General features: G+C 39.9%; 1 protein-coding gene across 2 annotated transcripts in view; it reads left to right on the top strand.

Annotated features, from left to right (window-relative positions):
• The window catches only part of SDHAF3 (succinate dehydrogenase complex assembly factor 3), a 76,059-nt gene that overhangs the window by 23,067 nt on the left and 27,434 nt on the right, over positions 1–25,558 (top strand). The window contains exons 2-4 of one of the 2 annotated variants that reach the window (XM_055272633.2): positions 3,096–3,242; positions 13,820–14,012; positions 14,597–14,749. The exons of the other annotated variant lie outside the window; for it this stretch is intronic. Of the exons in view, the coding sequence (XP_055128608.1) occupies positions 13,992–14,012; positions 14,597–14,749 (174 nt within the window). The 5' untranslated portion in view covers positions 3,096–3,242; positions 13,820–13,991. The remainder of the gene's footprint in view (positions 1–3,095; positions 3,243–13,819; positions 14,013–14,596; positions 14,750–25,558) is intronic. 2 annotated transcript variants of the gene reach the window in all.

Here is a 25,558-nt window from a genome sequence, read left to right as displayed (position 1 = left end):
CCTGTAGATGTATCTGAGACTCATAGCTTGACTTTTAGGCTTTAAACTGCCTTTGGTTTGAAATTGAGGTTTCACTGTGGACCTGCCCCTATTTGCCTAGGCATTTGTCTGCCTCCTGCTGCTATCAATGTGGGGTAGGAAGTAGGTTGACAGGAAGGAGACAAGAATTCCAGGTAAGAGTGCTCTGAAAACAAATTTTGTAATTTTGACATTCTTAATTAAGTCTTTCTTCTTTCTTATCTTCCGTATGCTGTTAGTTGCCAAATCCTGTTGATTCTGTTTTCTTTTATGGTATCAGAACTCTGACCTATTATCTCCATTCCAATTGTCAGTACCTCTGGATGTTTGTAGTTATTTCATAAATAATCTTGCCTTTAGTCTCTTTTAACTGTCACCTTATAAAATACAACTTTGATCATTTTATTACCCTTGTCAAAACCCATCAGTGTTTTCCCATTGACCTGTCTTTAACGTGACGTTCAAAACTGCAAAATCTGGCCCGAATATATTTTTCCTACCTTTATCTCAATGTTCTTTGTCATGAATTCTATGTTCTAGTCATTTAACTGAGCATTGCTCTCTGAAAGTGGCCTCAAGTTGTTTTGACTCTGACTATTCATTTGGCTTAAATGTTTTACTGTCTTTGTCTGTGTGGCCAAACCCTAAAGTGTCTTTCAAAACAACCTTCATATGGTGCCATCAGTTCTTAATTGATTAATTCTTCAAATGGAAAGAAATCTCTATGTCTTAAATTTCCTTCAAGTTGTATTTTTCTCTTTTGGTACTATTTTTTTTTTTTTTTTCGAGATGGAGTCTTGCTCTGTCGCCCAGCCTAGAGGGCAGTGGCGCGATCTTGGCTCACTGCAAGCTCTGCCTCCTGGGTTCACGCCATTCTCCTGCCTCAGCCTCCCGAGTAGCTGGGACTACATGTTGCAGGAAGTCAGGGACCCCGAACGGAGGGACCAGCTGAAGCCATGGCAGAAGAACATAAATCGTGAAGATTTCATGGACTTTTATTAGTTCCCCAAATTAATACTTTTATAATTTCTTACGCCTGTCTTTACTGCAATCTCTGAACATAAATTGTGAAGATTTCATGGACACTTATCACTTCCCCAATCAATACCCTGTGATTTCCTATGCCTGTCTTTGATTTCTTAATCCCGTCATCTTCGTAAGCTGAGGAGGATGTATGTCGCCTCAGGACCCTGTGATGGTTGCGTTAACTGCACAAATTGTAGAGCATGTGTGTTTGAACAGTATGAAATCTGGGCACCTTGAAAAAAGAACAGGGTTAACAGCAACGTTCAGGGAACAAGGGAGATAACCTTAAACTCTGACTGCCGGTGAGCCGGGCGGAACAGAGCCATGTTTCTCTTCTTTCAAAAGCAAATGGGAGAAATATTGCTGAATTCTTTTTCTCAGCAAGGGACATCCGTGAGAAAGAGAATGCATCCCTGAGGGGAGGCCTCTGAAATGGCCGCTTTGGGGATGGCTGTCTTTTACGGTCATAGCTGAGGGATGAAATAAGCCCCAGTCTCCCATAGCGCTCCCAGGCTTATTAGGATGAGGAAATTCCCGCCTAATAAATTCTGGTCAGACCAGTTGTCTGCTCTCAAACACTGTCTCCTGATAAGATGTTATCAGTGGCAATGCGTGCCTGAAACTTCGTTAGCAATTTTACTTTCGCCCCGGTCCTGTGGTCCTGTGATCTCGCCCTGCCTCCATTTACCTTGTGATATCTTATTACCTTGTGAAGCATGTGATCTCTGTGACCCACACCCTATTTGTACACTCCCTCCCCTTCTGAAAATCACTAATAAAAACTTGCTGGTTTTACGGCTCGGGGCAACACGGAACCTGCCAACATGTGATGTCTCCCCCAGACACCCAGCTTTAAAATTTCTGTCTTTTGTACTCTTTCCCTTTATTTCTCAGACTGGCCGACACTTAGGGAAAATAGAAAAGAACCTACGTGAAATATCGGGGGTGAATTTCCCCGATATCTGGTGCCCAACGTGGGGCTCGAACCCACGACCCTGAGATTAAGAGTCTCATGCTCTACTGACTAGCACCTGCCACCACGCCTGGCAATTTTTTGTATTTTTAAGTAGAGACAGGGTTTCGCTGTGTTAGCCAGGATGGTCTCTATCTCCTGACCTTGTGATCCCCTGCCTTGGCCTCCCAAAATGCTGGGATTATAGTCTCTTTTGGTGCTTAATGTTATCTACATTGTCTTATAGTTACTTATGTACACCTTTTTGCCACTAGTTGGTGGTAAGTTCATTGAGAAACAATGTTCTATTTATCCTTGTAAAATTAATGGGACAGTAGTATGTTATAATAGATGTTCAGTAAGTCTTTTTCCCCCCCAAAAGAAAAATGAGTGATTATTTTTGACAAAGACCAAATACGCTAATTACCACAGCTGGATAGAAAGTTGAGCAACGAAATGTGTGAATTGTAGTCTTTTTTTTTTTTTTTTTTTGAGACAGAGTCTTGCCCTGTTGCCTGGGCTGGAGTGCAGTGACGCAATCTCGGCTCACTCCAACCTCCGCCTCCCGAGTTCAAGCGATTCTCCTGCCTCAGCCTCCCGAGTAGCTGGGATTACAGGCGCATACCACCACGCCTAGCTAATTTTTTGTATTTTTAGTAGAGACAGTGTTTCACTATATTGGCCAGGCTAGTCTCAAACTCCTGACCTCGTGATCTGCCCCCCTCGGCCTCCCAAAGTGCTAGGATTACAGGCATGAGCCACCGCGCCTGGCCCGAATTGTAGTGTTTATAAAGATTAATAATGTAAACAAAGTCTTAAATTCTGAAATTGTATTTTATAAATATATGAGAACTTAGGGCATTAGGCTTATTCCAAGCACTTTAATTCATGTCTTTATGTAGATAATACTGTCAACCCATTAGGCAGATGATTGTATGCATAGCTAGCTGGTTCAGTTTTTAATTTTGTTTTTTTTTGCTATTTGGCTATTAATAAGCTTTTGTCTTTATAAAACTAGTATCAAGCATCTCTAGTTTCTAATTATTCAGAACAAGTTAAAGTAGCTTAATACTCCTGTTTCTTTTCCCATTTAATACAGGGTTTTTAAGTGCCTAAAGTAGGGGAGAGAAAAGGAGACAGTATTTAAGGAATTTAAGATCTTGAAGTGGAAAAGACCTAGAAGAGCCATAACTGCTGAGTCTTGGAAAGAAAATGAAACGGAGTGTCTGCATGCAATTTCCTTAAGGTACAAATGAACACCACTATCTTCTCTCAGGAAAAAGGAGCAGCTTTTCAGGATTATTTTCTTCTTAAATTCTTTTTTTGTTTGTTGGTTTTTGTTTTTTTTTTTAGACAGAGTCTCACTCTGTAGCCCAGGCTGGAGTGCAGTGGTGCGATTTTGGCTCACTGCTGCAACCTCTGCCTCCTGGGTTCAAGCGATTCTCCCACCTCAACCTACTGAGTAGCTGGGATTACAGGCAGACGCCACCACATCTAGCTAATTTTTGCATTTTTAGTAGGGGGTTTCACCATGTTGGCCACACTGGTCTCGAACTCCTGGCCTCAAGTGATCCACCCACCTCCACCTCCCAAAGTGCTGGGATTACAGGCTTCAGCCACCACGCCCGGCCCCTTCTTAAATTCTTCTAAGAATATTTACTTTGTTTAAAAACTGGATTAATCTTTTCAAATATTAGAGACTGCTAGGGTAAGCTAATATCCTAGTCTGATACATTAATTTTTTTTTCTTTTTCCATAACTTATTGATGTACCGGTGGTATCTGGTTACATGAGTAAGTTCTTTGGCGGTGATTTGTCAAATTTTGGTCTACCTATCACCCGAGCAGTATACACTGCACCATATTTGTAGTCTTTTATCCCTCACCCCCCTCCCACTCTTTCCCCCAAGTCCCCAGAGTCCATTGTGTCATTCTTATAGCCTTTGCATCCTCACAGCTTAGCTCACACATATCAGTGAGAACATAAAATATTTGGTTTTCCATTCGTGAGTTACGTCACTTGGAATGATAGTCTCCAGTCTCATCCAGGTCACTGCAAATGCTGTTAATTAATTCCTTTTTAGGGCTGAGTAGTGTTCCACTGTGTGTGTGTGTGTGTGTGTGTGTGTGTGTGTATGTGTATGTGTGTATACCAGTTTCTTTATCCACTCATTGATTGATGGGCATTTGGGTTGGTTCCACGATTTTGCAATTGTGAACTGTGCTGCTATAAACATGCATGTGCAAGTATCTTTGTCAAATAATGAAAAAGATTGTCTTTTCCTCTGGGTAGATACCCAGTAGTGGGATTGCTGGATGAAATGGTAGTTCTACTTCTAATTCTTTAAGGAATCTCCACACTGTTTTCCATAGTGGCTGTACTGGTTTACATTCCCACCAGCAGTGTAGAAGTGTCCCCTGATCACCGCATCCATGCCAACATCTATTTTTTTTTATTTTTTTTTATTATGGCCACTCCTGCAGGAGCAAGACGGTATCACATTGTGGTTTTGATTTGCGTTTCCCTGATCATTAGTGATGCTGAGCGTTTTTTCATATGGTCATTGGCCTTTTGTATATCTTCTTTTAAGAATTGTCTACTTACATTCTTTACACTTTTTGATGGGATCGTTTGTTTTTTTCTTACTGATTTGTTTGAGTTCATTGTTGATTCTGGTTATTAGTCCTTTGTCAGATGTATAGATTGTGAAGATTTTCTCCCACTCTGTGTGTTGTCTGTTTGCTGACTCTCCTTTTCTCTTTAGTTTAATTAGGTCCCAGCTATTTGTCTTTGTTTTTATTGCATTTGCTTTTGGGTTCTTGGTCATGAAATCCTAAGCCAATGTCTAGAAAGGTTTTTCCAGTGTTATCTTCTAGGATTTTTATAGTTTCAGGTCTTAGGTTTAAGTCCTTGATCCATCTCGAGTTGATTTTTGTATTAGGCAAGAGATGAGGATCCAGTTTCATTCTCTTACATGTGGCTAGCCAATTATTCTAGCACCATTTGTTGAAAAAGTTGTCCTTTCCCTACTTTACTTTTTTGTTTGCTTTGTCGAAGATCAGTTGGCTGTAAGTATTTGGGTTTATTTCTGGGTTCCCTATTCTGTCCCATTGGTCTATGTGCCTATTTTTATACCAGTATCATGCTGTTTTGGTGACTATGGTCTTAACAGTTTGAAATCAGGTAGTGTGATGCCTGCAGATTTGTTCTTTTTGCTTAGTTTACTTTGGCTATGTGGGCTCTTCTTTGGTTTCATATGGATTTTAGAATTGTTTTTTGTAATTCTGTGAAGAATGATGGTGATATTTTGATGGGGATTGCATTGAATTTGTAGATTGCTTTTGGCAGTATGGTCATTTTCACAATATTGATGTTACCCATCCATGTGCATGGGGTGTGTTTCCCTTTGTGTGATCTGTGATTTCTCTCAGCAGTGTTTTGTAGTTTTCTTTGTAGAGGTCTTTGAACTCCTTGGTTAGGTATATTCCTAAGTTTTTTTTTTTTTGGCAGCTATTGTAAAAGGAGTTGAGTTCTTGATTTGATTCTCCGCTTGGTCGCTATTGGTGTATTGAAGAGCTACTGATTTGTGTACATTAATCTCGTATTTGGAAACTTTGCTGAATTCCTTTATCAGTTCTAGGAACTTGATAACATTAATTTTGTGTGTACATGTAATTTCAGAAATTTCCACCTGATGGCAGAAGATACTTATGTCTGGGAAGACGTAACCAAATGAAAACTTTAAATTTTATCTGAAGTGGTATTTGTCTTTTTACATTCTAACTAGTACATTTCATATTTGAATGTGTGTTACAGATTTGTTGCCACTTTAACTATTTTATATATATGTTTTAACTAATTTTAAAAGGGAGTAAATATTTTTTCTACTATATACAATGTTAATCCATTTTTGAAGGCTTCATGGGTAATCACTGAATAGTGTTTAAATAATTGGTTTGGTAAAAGTCATTTTTCTTAGTAAGTTTAGGGGATATTGAAGGCATTTATTTACCAGTTTTAGATGAATATGTGAAACCCAATATGTGAAATTTTATTTGACTTTATTTTAGAAATTAAGGAATTGGTTCAACATACATTCTTTTGTGTTACCTAGAATTTTGAATGACCATTTCATGGTCTCATTACCATTTTGAATCTTGCTTCCTTTCCCTGTCGCTGTGAAGTGTTCTCTTAAATTTTCTTTGTCTTAATTGAAGAAATTATTTCATTCAATAAACATTAAATGCCTTCCATGTTTCAGATCCTGCTCTATAGCCTGATGATTCATAGTAGTTCAAAACCCCAACAGAGAGAGAATCTTCGTTTTCAGGATTTCCCAGTCTTGGAAGGCAGATAGCCATCAAACACATGATGGTTTTTGAGTAAATTTTTGTGGTTCTTACTACAATAAAATATATTTATAATAAAAATTTTAAGGAAGATGCAGCTTTATAGTTAGCAGATTAATTGTGAAATTATGAATGCTATCAATGATGACCTGGAAAAGATAAAAATAGAGACTTGGAAATTTTGTGAAAACTTAAATAGGCTTTCCCCCCCCCCGCTTTTGAACACTAGATGCCAGATAATTTAGTTTAAAAAGCAAAGAGATAACATGACATTTTTTATTTTTGGCCAGTAATATTCTGGCCTTTTTAAATGTGCTGATGTTTTGTCCTGTCTATTATTAGTTAGGTTGTATAATTTGTTGTCAAAACTGGGACACTTTTGGGAGTAATAGAAGCACTAAAATCACATCATACACACATTTTTGAAATGTGTATTTATTGACATATAAATTGTGTTTATTATGTTGTTAGAACTATGAAACAGTTCTTTATAACTTCTCAAAAATTTTCCAAAATATAAAACATTTGTATACTTGAAGGCAAAACACTTTTTATTGTGATTGTATAAATGTTACAAAAAGAACATAAGATAATTGTTCTTGAGACATATTTATGTACTTTCTATCTGTTCCTGTCTGTAATGCAGTGTCACTTTTTTTCTCTGAAGAATATAGATTTTGCAATTTCGTTCTAGTTAATTTTTTTTAGTTGCCTGATATCTTTTTTGAAGTTACATTTTATGATTAATAGAGAAAACTATTCTGCTATAAATATTGGGATACCAAAGAAACTCAGGGCAAATTTTGCCCAATGGAGGATATTCTCAAATCAATATTTTTTTTGCATTTAAATTATAAATATTTAAGCCCAAAGATTTTAATAGGTACCTTTTTTTTTTTTTTTTTGAGACGGAGTCTCACTCTGTCGCCCAGGCCAGAGTGCAGTGGTGCGATCTGGGCTCACTGCAAACTCCTCCTCCCGGGTTGATGCCATTCTCACGCCTGGCTAATTTTTTGTATTTTTAATAGAGATGGGGTTTCACTGTGTTAGCCAGGATGGTCTTGATCTCCTGACCTCGTGATCTGCCCGCCTCGGCCTTCCAAAGTGCTGGGATTACAGGTGTGAGCCACTGCGCCCAGCCAATAGGTACTGATATTGTCTCCATTTAGATTAGTTTTCTCTGACAGATATTTCTGTAAGATAAAACTTGGCAGATAAATTACCTGTATTTAGGATTATTTTAAATGTTTTGCCAAATTCACATGCTTCAAAATCATAGGCCTTTTCAGTTTTCTTCTATTTGGGTATGAATATAAGTATATGCAGTTATAACTAGGAGTTCTTCAAAAGATTGTTTTCAGAAGTTGAGATAGATACGCAATTATAGAATTTCAGACTTAGATCTTGTGCATTATTTGTGCTCTCATAATTCATTGTTTCTTCTTTTAGTAAATTTGTCTTCTAGGTATAAGCTTTATTTTCAAAAACACTTTATTAAACGCTTAAGCTTTTTGTTTCTTTATTTGTCCAGTACTTTGATTAAATAATACCTACTGATTTGAACAAAATGCAACCAAAATCTAGGGAACTAGTTTATAAGAAATTTCAGCATCATTGTAGGATACTTAGGTTGATTTGCAAATTAGTTCTGAAAAGGCTCCAAGATTTCTAAAATCGCAGCCCAAAAGGAAAGCTCATGCTGCCATGGGGAAATGCTTATGCTCAATAGCAGTTTTGTTACAAAAATTTTATATATTACTCTTACTGTATAAATACAGATTTTTATCCAAGTGTCAATTTGACAGCAGATTCTGTTTTGATTATTAGAATGTCACAGTTTGAGCATGGTTATAAATTGTGCACGCACCACTAATTGCATGTACATTCCTCTCAAAGACTCTAATAAGAACATTGTTTCTTACTTTGGTACTCTGCACCACCAAAATGTGTTATCACTGTAAAAAATAATTTTATCTTCAGTGGTGAACTTTTTATTTATTTATTTATTTTTATTTTTATGTTTTTCGAGACAGTCTTGCCGTGTCTCCCAGGCTGGAGTGCAGGCTCACGGCAACCTCTCTCACTCCCAGGTTCAAGTAATTCTCGTACCTCAGCCTCCCAAGTAGCTGGGATTACAGGCACATGCTACCATGCCCAGATAATTTTTGTAGAGACGGGGTTTTACCATGTTGTCAAGCTGGTCCTGAACTCCAGACCCCAAGTGATCCACCTCAGCCTCCCAAAGTGCCAGGATTACAGATGTGAGCCACTGCTGAACTTTTTAAAAACTGAATTTATAATAACACTCACGATAACATCAGATGTTTCACCTTTAAGAATGAATTTCCAGCCGGGCACAGTGGCTTGCAACTATAATCCCAGCACTTTGGGAGGCTGAAGTGGAAGGACCACTTGAAGCCAGGAGATGGAGACCAGTCTGGGCAACAAAGTGAGACCTTGTCTCTACAACAATGTTTTAAAAATTAGCCAGGCATGACAGCTCATGCCTGTAGGCCCAGCTGCCCAGGATGCCGAGGCTGGAGGATTGATTGAGCCTAGAAGTTTGAGGCTGAAGCCAGCTATGATTGCCCTACTGTAATCCAGCCTGGGCGAAAGAGCAAGACCCTGTCTTTTAAAAGAAAATAAAAATAAATAGTCACCAGTAGTTTTACTTTGACTGCATGAATTTGATAAACAATTCAGCCTGTTCCTAGATTTAATTTAACTGGTTTTTACATTTGAAGCATCTGCTATCACTGACATAAAGCTAATAGCATTCAACTTTTTTCAAAGTAGTTCTTTTGTTAACAGTCTAACAACTATTGCTTTACTTTTATATGTGCATAAGATAACCTAGAATAAAAATGAGTGAAATTAACTTAAATGATCAGTGATTTGATCTAAATGAAAAAATTGTGCTTCTCAGCACAATTTTTTACAATATATATGTAAATATATATTATCTGTAATTATACCTATTGTCTCCATGTACAATAATTTAAAAAGTAGATTCTGATGCACAATCATTAGATTTGTGTCGTCTTTTTTTTTTTTTCTGAAACAGGATCTCACTCTGTCTCACAGGCTGGAGTACAGTGGCATGATTTCGGCTCACTGCAGCTTCAACTTCCCAGGCCAAAGTGATCCTCCTACCTGCACCTCCTGAGTAGCTGGGACTACAGGCATGTGACATCACACCTGGCTATTTTTTTTTCTTTTTTTTTTGTAGAGACATGGGTCTCACTATGTTACCCAGGCTTTGGTCTTGAACTCCTGGGCTCAAGCGATTCTTCCGCTTTGTCTTCCCAAAGTGCTGGGATTACAGGTGTGAGCCACCGTGCCTGGCTGATTTGTGTCTTTTGATTTACACTTAGTCAGTGAGATTGCAGGATTGCAGTAGTCTCCATGTTGCATGTTTATTATCAACTGGTTTTTAGAAATAAAAATTTCAGTTTTTCACTCAAGATACTCTTTTTTTTTAAAGCTTACTGGTGCCAGAAGGGTTAGTTGCAAGATAAAAAGCATTGCCAAACAATACATAGTTGCAGATTTGTACTGTATACTAAATGGCAAAACCACTGTGGTAGGAGCAAACTGCACATGTATACCTTGGAGATATTGTGATAAAAAGCAAATATTGCAATAAAATGAGCTATGTGGGTTTTTTTGGTTTCCCAGTGCATATAAAAGTTATGTTTACACTATTATCTACTAAGTGTGTCAAAGCATTGTCTTAATACAATATATAGGCCTTAATTTAAAAATATTGCTGAAAATGCTAATGATTGTCTGTCAGCAAGTCATAATATTTTTACTGATCAAGAATCTTGCCTCAATGTTGATGGCTGCTGAATGATGAGGGGGGTAGTTGCTGAAGTTTAGGGTAGCTGTGGCAATTTCTTAAAATAAGACCACAATAAAGTGTGGTGCATTAATTGACACTTTTAGGAAAGATTGATCTGTAGCATGCAATGCTGTTAGATGGCATTTTATGCACAGTAGTCATTTTTTTCAAAGTTGAAGTCTATTCCCTCAAGTCCTATTGCTGCTTTATTAATTAAGTTTATGTAATATTCTAAATCCTTTGTTGTCATTTCAACACTGTTCATGCATCCTTGCCAGGAGTAGATTCCATTTCAAGAAATCACTTTCTTTGCTCATCCATAAGAGAGAACTCATCCATTCAACTTTTATAATCAGATTACAGCAAGTCAGTTACATCTTCAGGCTCCACTTCTGAAGTAGAGTTGTCTTACTGTTTCCACCACATCTGCAGTTACTCACTCCACTGAATTCTCAAACTTTTCAAAGTCATCCATGAGGGTTAGAATCAACTTCTTCCAAACTCCTGTTAATGTTGATATTTTGACCTGCTCCCATGAATCACAAATGCTGTTAATCGCATCTAGAATGGTGAATCCTTTCCAGGAGTTTTTCAATTTACTTTGTCCAGATCCATCAGAGGAATCACTATCTATTGCAGCTATAGTCTTTCAAAATGTATTTTTGAAATAAGACTTGAAAGTCAAAATTACTTCTTGATCCATGGGGCTACATAATGGATATTGTGTTAGTAGGCATGAAAACATTATTAATCTCCTTGTATAGCTCCACCAGAGCTCTTGGGTGACCAGGTGCATTGTCAGTGATCAGTAATATTTTGGAAGGAATCTTTTTTCTTTTTTTTTTTTTTCTGAGATGGAGTCTTGCTCTGTCCCCCAGGCTGGAGTACAGTGGTGCGATCTTGGCTCACTGTAAGCTCTGCCTCCCAGGTTCACGCCATTCTCCTGCCTCAGCCTCCCGAGTAGCTGGGACTACAGGCACCCGCCACCACACCCAGCTAATTTTTTGTATTTTTAGTAGAGACGGGATGTCACTGTGTTAGCCAGGTTGGTCTTGATCTCCTGACCTTGTGATCCGCCTGCCGTGGCCTCCCAAGGTGCTGCGATTATAGGTGTGAGCCACCGCGCCCAGCCTAGGAATCTTTTTCTGATCAGTAGTCTGAATAGTGGGGTTAAAATACTCAGTAGCTGGGACTACAGGCATGCACCACTGTGCCTGGCTGTCAGTTGTTTGTTTGTGTGTTTTAAGACTTAATATATTAAGATTAGTTTTAGGTTCATGGCAAAATTAAGAGGAAAGCACAGAGATTTTCCATATACCTTCTGCGCCAACATATGCATAGCCTCTCCCATTATCAGCATCCCCCACTGGAGTAGTACATTTGTTACAATAGATGAACAAACTGGGGGTGACGGGAACTTTTACTGCAACCTCCGAAGTTTCTGTAGTTGAATCTGTGATAAACTGAAAGCAGACAGATTAATAGGAGAAAGGCATACGGATTTATCATGTGCATATACACAAGAGTCTCACAAAAAGACTCAGGCCAGATGATTGGAATTTTTATAGTATCTGTAGCTGCAGAAAGAAATAGAGGCTTGGGGCTTCTAGGGAGTGGAAGTAAGGACAGACAGGATTTGGGAGGATGAGGGGAAGAAATCTAGTGAACAAAGGTTGTCTTGTTACATAGATTAAAATATCTCAGGGAGCAGCCCTTCAAAGAATGGGTAAAGCTGCTCTGGGTGAGGTTGTTAACCTTTAGTCTTTTTTTTTTTTGAGTTGGAATCTCCCTCTGTTGCCCAGGCTGGAGTGCAGTGGCACAATCTCCGCTCATTGCAAGCTCTACCCTCTGGGTTCATGCCATTCTCCTGCCTCAGCCTCCCGAGTAGCTGGGACTACAGGCGCCTGCCACCATGCCTGGCTAATTTTTTTTTATTTTTAGTAGAGACGGGGTTTCACAGTGTTTGCCAGGATGGTCTCGATCTCCTGACCTCGTGATATGCCTGCCTCGGCCTCCCAAAGTGCTGGGATTACAGGCATGAGCCACCACGCTCGGCCAACCTTTAGTCTCTTTTTCCTATGGTATGGTCTTTCCAGATCCATCTTTAGGTGGATTAGGGGTCCTCAGAGAAAACTTCAGCTTGCATCCACTGGTTCCCTGCTGTTCCCCAGTCAGGATACCAAAGAGCCTTACTTTGGGGTATCATTTTCTGAGCCCCAATACTACATTGACACATTAAGATCACCCAGAGTTCATCATTTACATGTAGGGTTTGCTCTTGTTTTCTTACTTTCTGTGAGTTTAGACAAATGTATAACGACATGTATCCATCTTTATAGTAGTATATAGTATATTTTCACTGCCCTAAAAATTCTCTCTGCCCTGACGGTTCATCCCCCTCACCAACCTCTCATAGCCCACAACTGTAACCCCCAATGGGTTCTACTTGCCTTCTGCCAGATGAAGCCAATTTATCAAGATGGGAATTGCAATAGAGAAACTGTTTAATACACATAGAGCCAACTAAATGGGAGACTGGAGTTTTGGTATTACTCAAATCAGCCTCCCTGAAAATTTGGAAACTAGAGTTTTTAAAAGATAGTTTGGCAGGCATGGACTAGGGAATGGAAAATGCTGATTGGTTAAGTTAGGGATGAAGTAATAAGGAGTTGAATCTGTCCTCTTGCATGGAGTCAGTTCCTGGGTGGGAGGTCACAAGACCAGATATCTCAGTTTATGGGCCTGGGTAACACCAGTGGATCCATTAGAATGCAGGGTCTGAAAAATATGTCAAACATCAGTCTTAGGTTTTACAGTAGTAATGTTATCCATAGGAGCAATTCAGGAGGTTAGGAAGTTTATGGTCTCTGACTGTGTGACTTCTGAGCCATTATTTTGTTTATTTATTTATTTATTTTGAGATGGAGTCTCGCTCTTTCGCCCAGGCTGGATTGCAATGGCACAATCTCAGGTCACTGCAACCCCTGCTCCCAGGTTTAAGCGATCCTCATGCCTCCACCTCCTGAGTAGCTGGGACTATAGATGTGTGCCACCATGCCCAGCAAATTTTTGTAGGCGTGGTGGTTTAGTAGAGACAGAGTTTTGCCATCTTGGCCAGTCTTGAACTCCTGACCTCAAGCGATCTGCCTGCCATGGCCTCCCAAAGTGCTGGGATTACAGGCATGAACCACTGCATCTGGCCCTGAGCCATTATTTCTTATTTTGTGGCAAATTTGTTAGTTTTACAAAGGTGGCCTAGTCTCCAAGCAAGGAGGATGTTTGTTTTAGTCAGGGCCTGTTACTTTGTTTCAAAATTGAAGTGTAAATTCCTCACAAAGTTAGCTAGACCTACACCCAGGAATGAACAAGGGCAGTTTGGAGGTTAAAGGCAAGATGCAGTTAATTAGGTCATATCTCTTTCGCTGTCATAATTTTCTCACTTATAATTTTTGCAAAGGTGGTTTCTCCACTGATCTGTGTATTCTCGCCCTAGTTTTGCCTTTTCTGGCATGTTACATGTTGGAATCATACAGAATGTAGCCTTTTCAAATTGACTTCTTAGCTGCTTTTATTTGGTAATATGCATTTAAGTTTCCTATGTGTCTTCATGGCTTGATCATTTCTTTTTAGCTCTGATGAATATTTCATTGTCTGGATGTACTACAGTTTGTTCATTTACCTACTGAAGGATATCCTGGTTGCATCCAAGTTTTGTTAATTATGAATGAAGCTGCAGTAAACATCTGTTTGCACGTTTTTGAGTGTACATAATTTTTCAACTTCTTTGGATAAATACCAAGGAATGCAATTGCTGGATCATATGGTAAGAGTATGTTTAGTTTTGTTAGAAATTGTAAAGTGTCTTCCAAAGTGGCTGTACTATTTTACATTTCCACCAGCGGTGAATGAGAGTTTCTGTAGCATATCCTTGCCAGCGTTTTGGTGATCATTTTACATTTCCACCAGCAGTGAATCAGAGTTTCTGTAGCATGTCCTTGCCAGCGTTTTGGTGGTCGCAGTGTTTTGGATGCTGGTTGTCAGGCCCTTGAGCTCAAGCCAAGCCATTGCATCCCCTGTGACTTGCATGTATACCTCCAGATGGCCTGAAGTAACTGAAGATCCACAAAAGAAGTAAAAATAGACTTAACTGATGACATTCCACCATTGTGATTTGTTCCTGCCCCACCCTAACTGATCAATGTACTTTGTAATCTCCCCCACCCTTAAGAAGGTACTTTGTAATCTCCCCCACCCTTAAGAAGGTTCTTTGTAATTCTCCTTAGCCTTAAGAATGTACTTAGAGAGATCCACCACCCGCCCCCCAAAACATTGCTTCTAACTCCACCGCCTATCCCAAAACCTGTAAGAACTAATGATAATCCACCACCCTTTGCTGACTCTTTTCAGACTCAGCTCGCCTGCACCCAGGTGATTAAAAGCTTTATTGCTCACACAAAGCCTGTTTGGTGGTCTCTTCACACGGACGCGCATGAAATTGTGTCTGGAATTGGTGGGTTCTTGGTCTCACTGACTTCAAGAATGAAGCCGCGGACCTTCGCGGTGAGTGTTACAGCTCTTAAGGTGGCACGTCTGGAGTTTGTTCCTTCTGATGTTCGGATGTGTTCGGAGTTTCTTCCTTCTGGTGGGTTCGTGGTCTCGCTGGCTCAGGAGTGAAGCTGCAGACCTTCGCAGTGAGTGTTACAGTTCTTAAGGCGGCGTTGTCTGGAGTTGTTCCCTCCTCCCGGTGGGCTCGTGGTCTCGCTGGCTTCAGGAGTGAAGCTGCGGACCTTCGAGGTGAGTGTTACAGCTCGTAAAAGCAGTGTGGATCCAAAGAGTGAGCAGTAGCAAGATTTATTACAAAGAGCGAAAGAACAAAGCTTCCACAGTGTGGAAGGGGACCCAAGCGGGTTGCCGCTGCTGGCTCCGGCAGCCTGTTTTTATTCTCTTATCTGGCCCCACCCACGTTCTGCTGATTGGTAGAGCCGAGTGGTCTGTTCTGACAGGGCGCTGATTGGTGCGTTTACTATCCCTGAGCTAGACATAAAAGTTCTCCACATCCCCATCAGATCAGTTAGATACAGAGTATCGACACAAAGGTTCTCCAAGGCCCCACCAGAGCAGCCAGACACAGAGTGTCGATTGGTGCATTCACAAACCTGGAGCTAGACACAGGGTGCTGATTGGTGTGTCTGCAAACCTTGAGCTAGATATAGAGTGCCGATTGGTGCATTTACAATCCTTGAGCTAGACATGAAGGTTCTCCAAGGCCCCACCAGAGCAGCTAGATACAGAGTGTTGACTGGTGCACTTACAAACTCTGAGCTAGACACAGAGTGCTGACTGGTGTATTTACAATCCTTGAGCTAGACATAAAGGTTCTCCAAGGCCCCACCAGAGCAGCTAGATAGAGTGTCAATTGGTGCATTCACAAACCTCGAGCTAGACACGGTGCTGATTGGTGTGTTTACAAACCTTGAGCTAGATACAGAGTGCCGATTGGTGTATTTACAATCCCCGAGCTAGACATAAAGGTTCTCCACATCTCCACCAGACTCAGGAGCCCAGCTGGCTTCACCCAGTGGATCCTGCACCGGGGCTGCAGGTGGAGCTGCCTGCCAGTCCCGTGCTGTGCGCTCGCACTCCTCAGCCCTTGGGTGGTCGATGGGACTGGGCACCGTGGAGCAGGGGGTGGCGCTCGTTGGGGAGGCTTGGGCCGCACAGGAGCCCATGGAGGGGGTGGGAGGCTCAGGCATGGCGTGCTGCAGGTCCCAAGCCCTGCCCCGTGGGAAGGCAGCTAAGGCCCGGTGAGAAATCGAGCACAGCGCCGGTGGGCTGGCACTGTTGGGGGACCCAGTACACCCTCCGCAGCCGCTGGCCCAGGTGCCAAGCCCCTCATTGCCCGGGGCCGGCAGGGCTGGCCGGCTGCTCCGAGTGCAGGGCCCGCCAAGCCCATGCCCACCTGGAACTCCAGCAGGCCCGCAAGTGCCACGCTTAGACCCGGTTCCCGCTGGCACCTCTCCCTCCACACCTCCCCACAAGCTGAGGGAGCCAGCTCCCGCCTTGGCCAGCCCAGAAAGGGGCTCCCACAGTGCAGCGGTGGGCTGAAGGGCTCCTCAAGTGCTGCCAAAGTGGGAGCCCAGGCACAGGAGGCGCCGAGAGTGAGCAAAGGCTGTGAGGACTGCCAGCACACTGTCACCTCTCAAAATTGGCTGTTTTAATTAAGGTGTATAGTGATATCTTGTGTTTTAATTCGCATTTTCCTAATTGTCACATGCGTCCGTGTGAAGAGACCACCAAACAGGCTTTGTGTGAGCAACAAGGCTGTTTATTTTACCTGGGTGCAGGCAGGCTGAGTCCCTAAAGAGAGTCAGCAAAGGGTGGTGGGATTATCATTAGTTCTTAAAGGTTTTGGGATAGGCGGTGGAGTTAGGAGCAATGTTTTGCGGGCAGGGGGTGGATCTCACAAAGTACATTCTCAAGGGTGGGGAGAATTACAAAGAACCTTTTTAAGGGTGGGGGAGATTACAAAGAACCTTCTTAAGGGTGGGGGAGATTACAAAGTACATTGATCAGTTAGGGTGGGGTAGAAACAAATCACAATGGTGGAGTGTCATCAGTTAAGGCTATTTTCACTTCTTTTGTGGATCTTCAGTTGCTTCAGGCCATCTGGAATGTGTATGTGCAGGTCACGGGATATGATGGCTTAGCTTGGGTTAAGAGGCCTGACACTAATGACTAGTGATGATGAACATCTTGTGCTTATTTTTCACCTTTATATTATCTTTGGTGAAATGTCGCTCATTTATTTTGCCCATTTTCCAATTGGATTTTTTTTTCCGATTTTGAGAGTTTTTGATACATTCTAAATACTAGTCCTTTGTCAGTTATGTGGTTTGCAAATATTTTCTCCCAGGCTGTAGTTTGTTTTTTTATCCTTTTTTAACACAGTCTTTTTCAGAGCAGAAGTTTTAAATTTTGATGAAACCCAGTTTATCATTTTTTCCTTTTTTGGGGTTATTCTTTTGGTGTCAAGTATAAGAACTCTTTACCTACTTCTAGGTCCTGAAGATTTGCTCCTGTTTTGTTTTTTGTTTTTGTTTTTATTTTTGATAACTTTATGTTTTACATTTAAGCCCATGATCTATTTTGAATTAACTTTTCCATATGATTTGAAGTTTTAGGTCAAGGCTTATTTATTTATTTTTTGCTTAGGGATATCCAGTTGCTTCAGCATAATTTGTTACAAGACTGTTTCTCCTGCATTTAATTATTCAGGTACCTTAGTAAAAAATGAGTAAGGCATATTTGTCAGTCTAGTGTTTTCTTTCTATTCCATGTCTATTAGCTGTCACACTGCCTTGTTACCTGTGACAATACATTAATCCTTAACATCAGAAAGAGTTACTCCTTTCACTTAATTCATCTATTTCAAAATTGCTTTGGCTATAATAGAACCTTTATTTTCCACTATACATTTTATAATAAGCTTATCTTTATGTACAAAAAACATATCTGGGATTTTGATTGGAATTACATTAAACTAGAGGTCAATTTGGGGAGCATTAATATCTTTTCTGTGCTGAATTGCTTCAATTTTAAAATTTAAATTAAAATGAAATCAAATCAAGAATTGAGTTCCTCATTCAGTCTCAGTAATCATGTTTCAAGTGCTCAGTAGTCATCTTGGTTTGTGGCTTCTCTATTGGACGGTGTAGCTCTGGACTCCTGTGCATACTGGTCCTTGTTTCTTGAACACCTTCCTTTGATTTAGCTTGGCCTACTTCTTACCCTTTTAGACTCAGCTTAGATGGCACATTTTCATGGAAACCTTTTCTGCCCCATGCCTCATTTCTCAGCCCAAGTGCTCCCATTGAACTCTGTTCATTTCTATTTATGGCAGTTATTATGCACTTGCTGCTCTTCATTATATTGTGTGGTGATTAACTACCTTATTACTTGTGTGCTTTCCCACTAAATTATAAGCTGCTTTAAATCAGAAATTGTGAGATCATCTTTATATCCTTAGCATTTGATATTTGGTGTATATACAATAAGTAACTGGGGATATATGGACAGTAGTATCACATCTAGTTATTTATATGGTGACTACTTATTTTCTAGAATTGTAGTCTCTGAACTTTTGGAGCATATATTATTCATGTGTATATATATTATGAATTCTGAATTGTCTTACCATTAGCTAATATCTGAAGCATGATACATTACCTAGTATTTTCTAGAATTGTAGTCTCTAAACTTTTGGAGCATATATTATTCATGTGTATATATATTATGAATTCTGAATTGTCTTACCATTAGCTAATATCTGAAGCATGATACATTACCTAGTGGGGAGTGTTCATTAATAACAGTAGATACCAATTTACATTCCAAGTAGTCTTCTTGATATTTTTGAAAGTTTTAGTTTGTTTTTAGACTTAATTATATTGCCATTTTTTAAACAATTATGGTACATATGTCATAACTAATGAACTAATACTGACACAGTATTGCTAACTAAAGTCCATTCTTACTCACATTTAGCCTAGTCTTTATTCACATTAACTTAGGTCATTAGCCTAATGACCTTTTTCTGTTTCAGGATTCCACCCAGGAGATCACATTATATTTAGTTGTCATGTCACCTTAGCCCTCTAGGCTGTGACAGTTTCTCAGCCTTTCCCTGTTTTTGATGACCTTGACAGTTTCGAAGGTACACATAGTGTTTTGTAGAATGTTCGCCAATTGGGATTTGTCTAATGTCTTTCTCATGAAAAAACTGGGGTTATGAGTTGTTGGGATGAAAACCATAGAGGTAAAGTGCCATTCCCTCCATATCAGGTGTACATTATTGCCATTGTTTTTACCTCATTAATGTGGCTGATGAGCTTGCACTAATAGTTGGAAAAGTATTCTCCACTGTTATCTTTTGTTTCTACTTGCATTATTAATGTTGTCTTCAGAACATTCTTTATGGGCATCTTTGAAGTTATCTGTCCATTTTAAGGGTTAGTTTAAACTAGATAATATAAATTTAAATCCATTTAACTGACATATCAAACTGTAGCACATATAAATACCATACATCAAAAGCAAATACAGGGGTATAGGTGGAGGTTTCTTCAGTGCAGGGGAACAGGAGAACTTCTGTTCTTCCCTCATATTATTTATTGCCTGTATTCTACATGACCTAGACTGTATGTTACACAGTCATGAGGATGCTAAGGATATTCTATAAATATTAAGAAAAAAATTCTCTTTTTTTAATGTTTTACATATATTTTTGGAGTGAATTTTTTTTTAACTATACTTTAAGTTCTGGGGTACATGCGCACAACGTGCAGGTTATTTACACAGGTATACATGTGCCGTGTTCGTTTGCTGCGCCCATCAACTCGTCATTTACATTAGGTATTTCTCTTAATGCTATCCCTCCCCCAGCCCCCCAGCCCCCAGCCCCCAACAGGCCCCTCCCTGTGTCCACGTATTCTCATTGTTCACCTCACACTTTAAGTGAGAACATGTGTTGTTTGGATTTCTAACCAGAAATTTTTTAGGAATTCTGTTATTTTTCCCCTTACCCTAGTGGATTGCCTTGCTGTGTATAATCTCTGTATCCCTAGGGTACTGACATTTGACTCTGGATACTAATTGTCTAGTAGAGAACTAAAAGAATTTCAAAAGTCGTCATTTTACTGGCTTCCTAAGTTGATTCTTTTTTACATTCTCTAGACTTTTTCAAGTTAGACTTCTGTACATGGTATCCTTGCTGTGACAGTTCCCTTCTATTTCCTGACAAACAAGATGGGTTGTATATTGGAATTCCAACCTTGTAGTTAGTTAGAACCTTAGGAATCCTTATAGAAATGCAAATCAAAACCACAGTGAGATACCATCTCACACCAGAGTGTGAGATGGCGATCATTCAAAAGTCAGGAAACAACAGGTGCTGGAGAGGATGTGGAGAAATAGGAACACTTTTACACTGTTGGGGGGACTGTAAACTAGTTCAACCATTGTGGAAGTCAGTGTGGTCATTCCTCAGGGATCTAGAACTAGAAATACCATTTGACCCAGCCATCCCATTACTGGGTATATACCCAAAGGATTATAAATCATGCTGCTATAAAGACACATGCAGAGGTATGTTTATTGCGGCACTATTCACAATAGCAAAGACTTGGAACCAACTCAAATGTCCAACAATGATAGACTGGATTAAGAAAATGTGGCACATATACACCATGGAATACTATGCAGCCATAAAAAATGATGAGTTCATGTCCTTTTTAGGGACATGGATGAAACTGGAAACCATCATTCTCAGCAAACTATCGCAAGGACAAAAAACCAAACACCGCATGTTCTCACTCATAGGTGGGAATTGAACAATGAGAACACATGGACACAGGAAGGGGAACAACACACATCGGGGCCTGTTTTGGGGTGGGGGAAGGGGGGACGGATAGGATTAGCAGATATACCTAATGTTAAATGATGAGTTAATGGGTGCCGCACACCAACATGGCACATGTATACATATGTAACTAACCTGCACGTTGTGCACATGTACCCTAAAACTTAAAGTATAATTAAAAAAAAATACAATCATTGCTAGGTTACTTGTCTTAAAATTTCCTATTGGGGGCTAGGTTAATTGAGAGAACACTTTTAGTCAACTAACAGTTATATTTCCACTAATATAGAATATGAAAGCTTTCACCCATGAACCTTTTTTTGTTGTTTGATGTTTCCATTTCTTCTGATCCTATAAACATCTTAGTTTCCCCTTGTTTTTGTTTGTTTGTTTGAGACAAAGTCTCACTCTGTTGCGCAGGCTGGAGTGCAGTGGCACAGTCTTGGCTGACTGCAACCTTTGTCTCCCAGGTTCAAGTGATTCTCATGCCCCAGCCTCTTGAGTAGCTAGGATTACAGGCGCCTGCCACCACCCTGGCTAATTTTTGTATTTTTAATAGAGACGGGGTTTCACCATGTTGGCCAGGCTGGTCTCAAACTCACCTCAGGTGATCTACTTGCCTCGCCTCTCAAAGTGCTGGGATTACAGATGTGAGCCACTGCACCCAGCGAGTTTCCCCATGTTTATGAGTAAATCTTTGAAATGGAAAGATGCAAGACCAATGTCATTGGAAAAAATAATTAAAAAATAATATAGACCAGGATCACTATAAGAAACCCAGTGTATAGAATATGACCTTAAACTGTGATAAAATAGGACCAACAGGAGATTTTTAATTTTAGCTAACTTTTTAGGAATAAACTATTTCATTCTGTAGTTAATTTAAGATACTTCAACTTATAAAAATTTGATTCATGCAGCTTTAAAATTGTTACAGTGTAAGGCTCAAAGTAAATTATTGAAAAATATATACACATATGTAAACAACCATTTTTTTTTCTTTTTTCTGTTTACTGTTGTTAGCAATTCAATGATATAAGGAAAGTATACTTGCTGAGATCCTAACTGAACAGAACATGGTATAAAGTTACGCATTTTTATTTAAATAAGTTATTATTTTCCAGCAAAATGTCATACATGTCTTTTAGATTCCTTCAAGTCTGTATCATTCATGTAATTAGTGCCAGCTTCTATAACAAGTAATTCCAAAGTCTTAGTGGCTTAATATGATAAAAATGTATGTCTTGATCTTAAAACATAGTTTGTAGATGTTCCTGTTGAGGCAGCTCTCCTGGGGGGAATCTCCTCTAAGCAGTGATGCTAGAATCTAAACTTCTTTAACATTTTAGACATGTAGCAATGTGTATGACCTTTTAGATTTCCAGAAATATGTGGGTGCTTTTTAAGGCCCTTATTCGTTAGAGCATCTCATTCACCAGCCTTTCCTCCCAAGTTTTTTGGTTAGTCTGTTGTTTTCCCCCAATATCCCTTGCCCCAGGCAGCACTGACTAACCTTTCCTTTACATATTTTTGTTGAAGTTTCCCAAAAGCCCCCTCAGCACAGGGAGAGTTCTGAGTCAAGCAAGAGAAAGGCAGTCCCTTTGAGCTGGTCCTCCAGGAAATCACCAAATAAGTCATAACAACCCCAGTTTTTTTTTTCTTTTTATTAAAGAATAAGGCCTATTCAGTTCCCTGTGGTATTGAGTATGTCTACCAGGAGTGTGGGCTGATGTCTTCAACGCCACTGGTCACCTGGGGAACATGGAAGTAGATAAGAGTGAGTTAAAAAGCCACAAAACTCTCCTACTGAGATTTAGTTCTTTCTTTCTTAACATTTACCTAGTTGCTGTAAGCTTTCCATTAGTTTCTGGAGTTTCGAGAAGGTTGGTTCTGACAGTATTTGCCAGTTTATTTGTTGCTTTTTGGAGGGTTAGACCATTGGTGTTCTCTACTCCGCCATATTTGCTGCCATCTGATTCTATGATTTTTCTCTGAGGATGGTACTATCCTGATGACATTAGGAAAGGAAAGATAATGACAAGGATTTGTTAAGAACAGGCCAATGAAAAGCGTCCAAATGGAGATGCGCTGTAGGCAGTTGTAAATATGTGACTGTGGTGAAAGGCAGAGGTGGTCAGACTTGAGATTAGGTTTTGAATTTGGCAATGCTGAAGCTCTGGAACATAGAGGTGTATTTGTGGAAGGAATGACAAATGGCTGCTGAAGCCTGAGCTTTGGCAAACAGTCAGTGTAGGCGCAATAAGACTTTTTCTTTTTTAAGTAGGAAAATTATTTTTGGAATTTGGTATAAACATTAATTTCTACTTGTTTCAGTTTCTTTGTCATCTCTTAAAAAAAAAGTACAGATGGTCCCCCACTTAACGATGGTTGGACTTAAGGTATTTTTACTTTTACAGGGATGCAAAAGTGAAACACATTTAGTAGAAACTGTGCTTTGCATTGTGGTCTTTTCCTAGGCTAGCGATATACAGTGCGATAGCCTCTTGTGATGCTGGGCAGTGGCTGGGTCCCAATCAGCCACTCAGTCACAGTACTCTACAGTATACTGTGTTGCCAGTGTTTATTTTGCCTGTCTGTAGGCTAATGTGAGTGTTCTGAGCATGTTTAAGGTAGGATAGGCTAAGCTATGATCTTGGGTAGGTTAAGTGTGTTAAATTATTTTCCACTAATGGTATTTTTACCTTAAAGTGGGTTTGTCAGGACACTACCCCATCATAAGTCAGCAAGCATCTATATAGTCTATGGGACTCGACTTCACAATTAGCTGCTGTTTGGTTGGGATTACACGAAGAATGATTACAACAGTAAGTTTCTCTGCTGGTTTCTTATTTACTTATTCATTTTATTATACTTTAGGTTCTGGGGTACATGTGCAGAATGTGCAGTTTTGTTACATAGGTATACACGTGCCATGGTGGATTGCTGCACCCATCAACCCGTCACCTACATTAGGTATTTCTCCTAATGCTATCCCTCCCCTAGCCCCCCTCATCCTCTGACAGGCCCTGGTGTGTGCTGTTCCCCTCCCTGTGTACATGTGTTCTTCTTGTTCAACTCCCACTTATGAGTGAGAACATGCGGTGTGTTTGGTTTTCTGTTCTTGTGATAGTTTGCTGAGAATGACAGTTTCCAGCTTCATCCATGCCCCTGCAAAGGACATAAACTCATCCTTTTTTACGGATGCATAGTATTCCATGGTGTGTATGTGCCACATTGTCTTTATCCAGGGTATCATCGATGGACATTTGGGTTGGTTCTAAGTCTTTGCTATTGTGAATAGTGATGCAGTAAACATACATGTGCATGTCTCTTTATAGTAGAATGATTTATAATCCTTTGGGTATATATCCAGTAATGGGATTGCTGTGTCAAATGGTATTTCTAGTTCTAAATCCTTGAGGAATTGCCATACTGTCTTCCACAATGGTTTAGCTAGTTTACACTCCCACCAACAGTGTAGAAGTGTTCCTGTTTCTCCACATCCTCTCCAGCATCTGTTGTTTCCTGACTTTTTAATGATTGCCATTCTAACTGGCATGAGATGGTATCTCATTGTGGTTTTGATTTGCATTTCTCTAATGACCAGTGATGATGAGCATTTCTTCATAGTCTGTTGGCTGCATAAATGTCTTCTTTTGAGAAGTGTGTGTTCATATCCTTTGCCCGCTTTTTGATGGGTTTTTTTTTTCTTGTAAATGTGTTTAAGTTCTTTGTAGATTCTGGATATTAGCTCTTTGTCAGATGGATAGATTGCAAAAGTTTTCTCCCATTCTGTAGGTTGCCTGTTCACTCTGATGATAGTTTCTTTTGCTTTGAAGAAGCTGTTTAGTTTAATTAGATCCCATTTTTCAATCTTGGCTTTTGTTGCCATTGCTTTTGGTGTTATAGACATGAAGTCTTTGCCCATGCCTATGTCCTGAATGGTATTGCCCAGGTTTTCTTCTAGGATTCTTTATGGTTTTAGGTCTTATGTTTAAGTCTTTAATCCATCTTGAATTGATTTTTGTATAAGGTGTAAGGAAAGGGTCCAGTTTCACTTTTCTGTATATGGCTAACCAGTTTACCCAACACCATTTATTAAATAGGGAATCTTTTCCTCATTGCTTGTTTGTGTCAGATTTTTTTTTCCTTTTTCATTGTGATATATATTTTTTAATTTTATTATTATTATACTTTAAGTTTCAGGGTACATGTGCACAATGTGCAGGTTTGTTACATATGTATACATGTGCCATGTTGGTGTGCTGCACCCATTAACTCATCATTTAGCATTAGGTATATCTCCTAATCCTATCCCTCCCCCTCCCCCTACCCCCCCTCTCCCCACCCCACAACAGTCCCCGGAGTGTGATGTTCCCCTTCCTGTGTCCATGTGTTCTCTTTGTTCAATTCCCACCTATCAGTGAGAACATGCGGTGTTTGGTTTTTTGTCCTTGCAATAGTTTGCTGAGAATGATGATTTCCAGTTTCATCCATGTCCCTACAAAGGACATGAACTCATCATTTTTTATGGCTGCATAGTATTCCGTGGTGTATATGTGCCACATTTTCTTAATCCAGTCTATCGTTGTTGGACATTTGAGTTGGTTCCAAGTCTTTGCTATTGTGAATAGTGCCTCAATAAACATACTTGCGCATGTGTCTTTATAGCAGCATGATTTATAGTCCTTTGGGTATATACCCAGTAATGGGATGGCTGGGTCAAATGGTATTTCTAGTTCTAGATCCCTGAGGAATCGCCACACTGACTTCCATGATGGTTGAACTAGTTTACAGTCCCACCAACAGTGTAAAAGTGTTCCTATTTCTCCACATCCTCTCCAGCACCTGTTGTTTCCTGACTTTTTAGTGATCACCATTCTAACTGGTGTGAGATGGTATCTCATTGTGGTTTTGATTTGCATTTCTCTGATGGCCAGTGATGATGAGCA

This window comes from Symphalangus syndactylus, chromosome 3, assembly GCF_028878055.3.
Source record: "Symphalangus syndactylus isolate Jambi chromosome 3, NHGRI_mSymSyn1-v2.1_pri, whole genome shotgun sequence".
NCBI lineage: Eukaryota > Metazoa > Chordata > Mammalia > Primates > Hylobatidae > Symphalangus > Symphalangus syndactylus.
The sequence above is the reverse complement of the archived record's forward strand: the minus strand, read 5'-3'. Positions and strand labels throughout refer to the sequence as shown.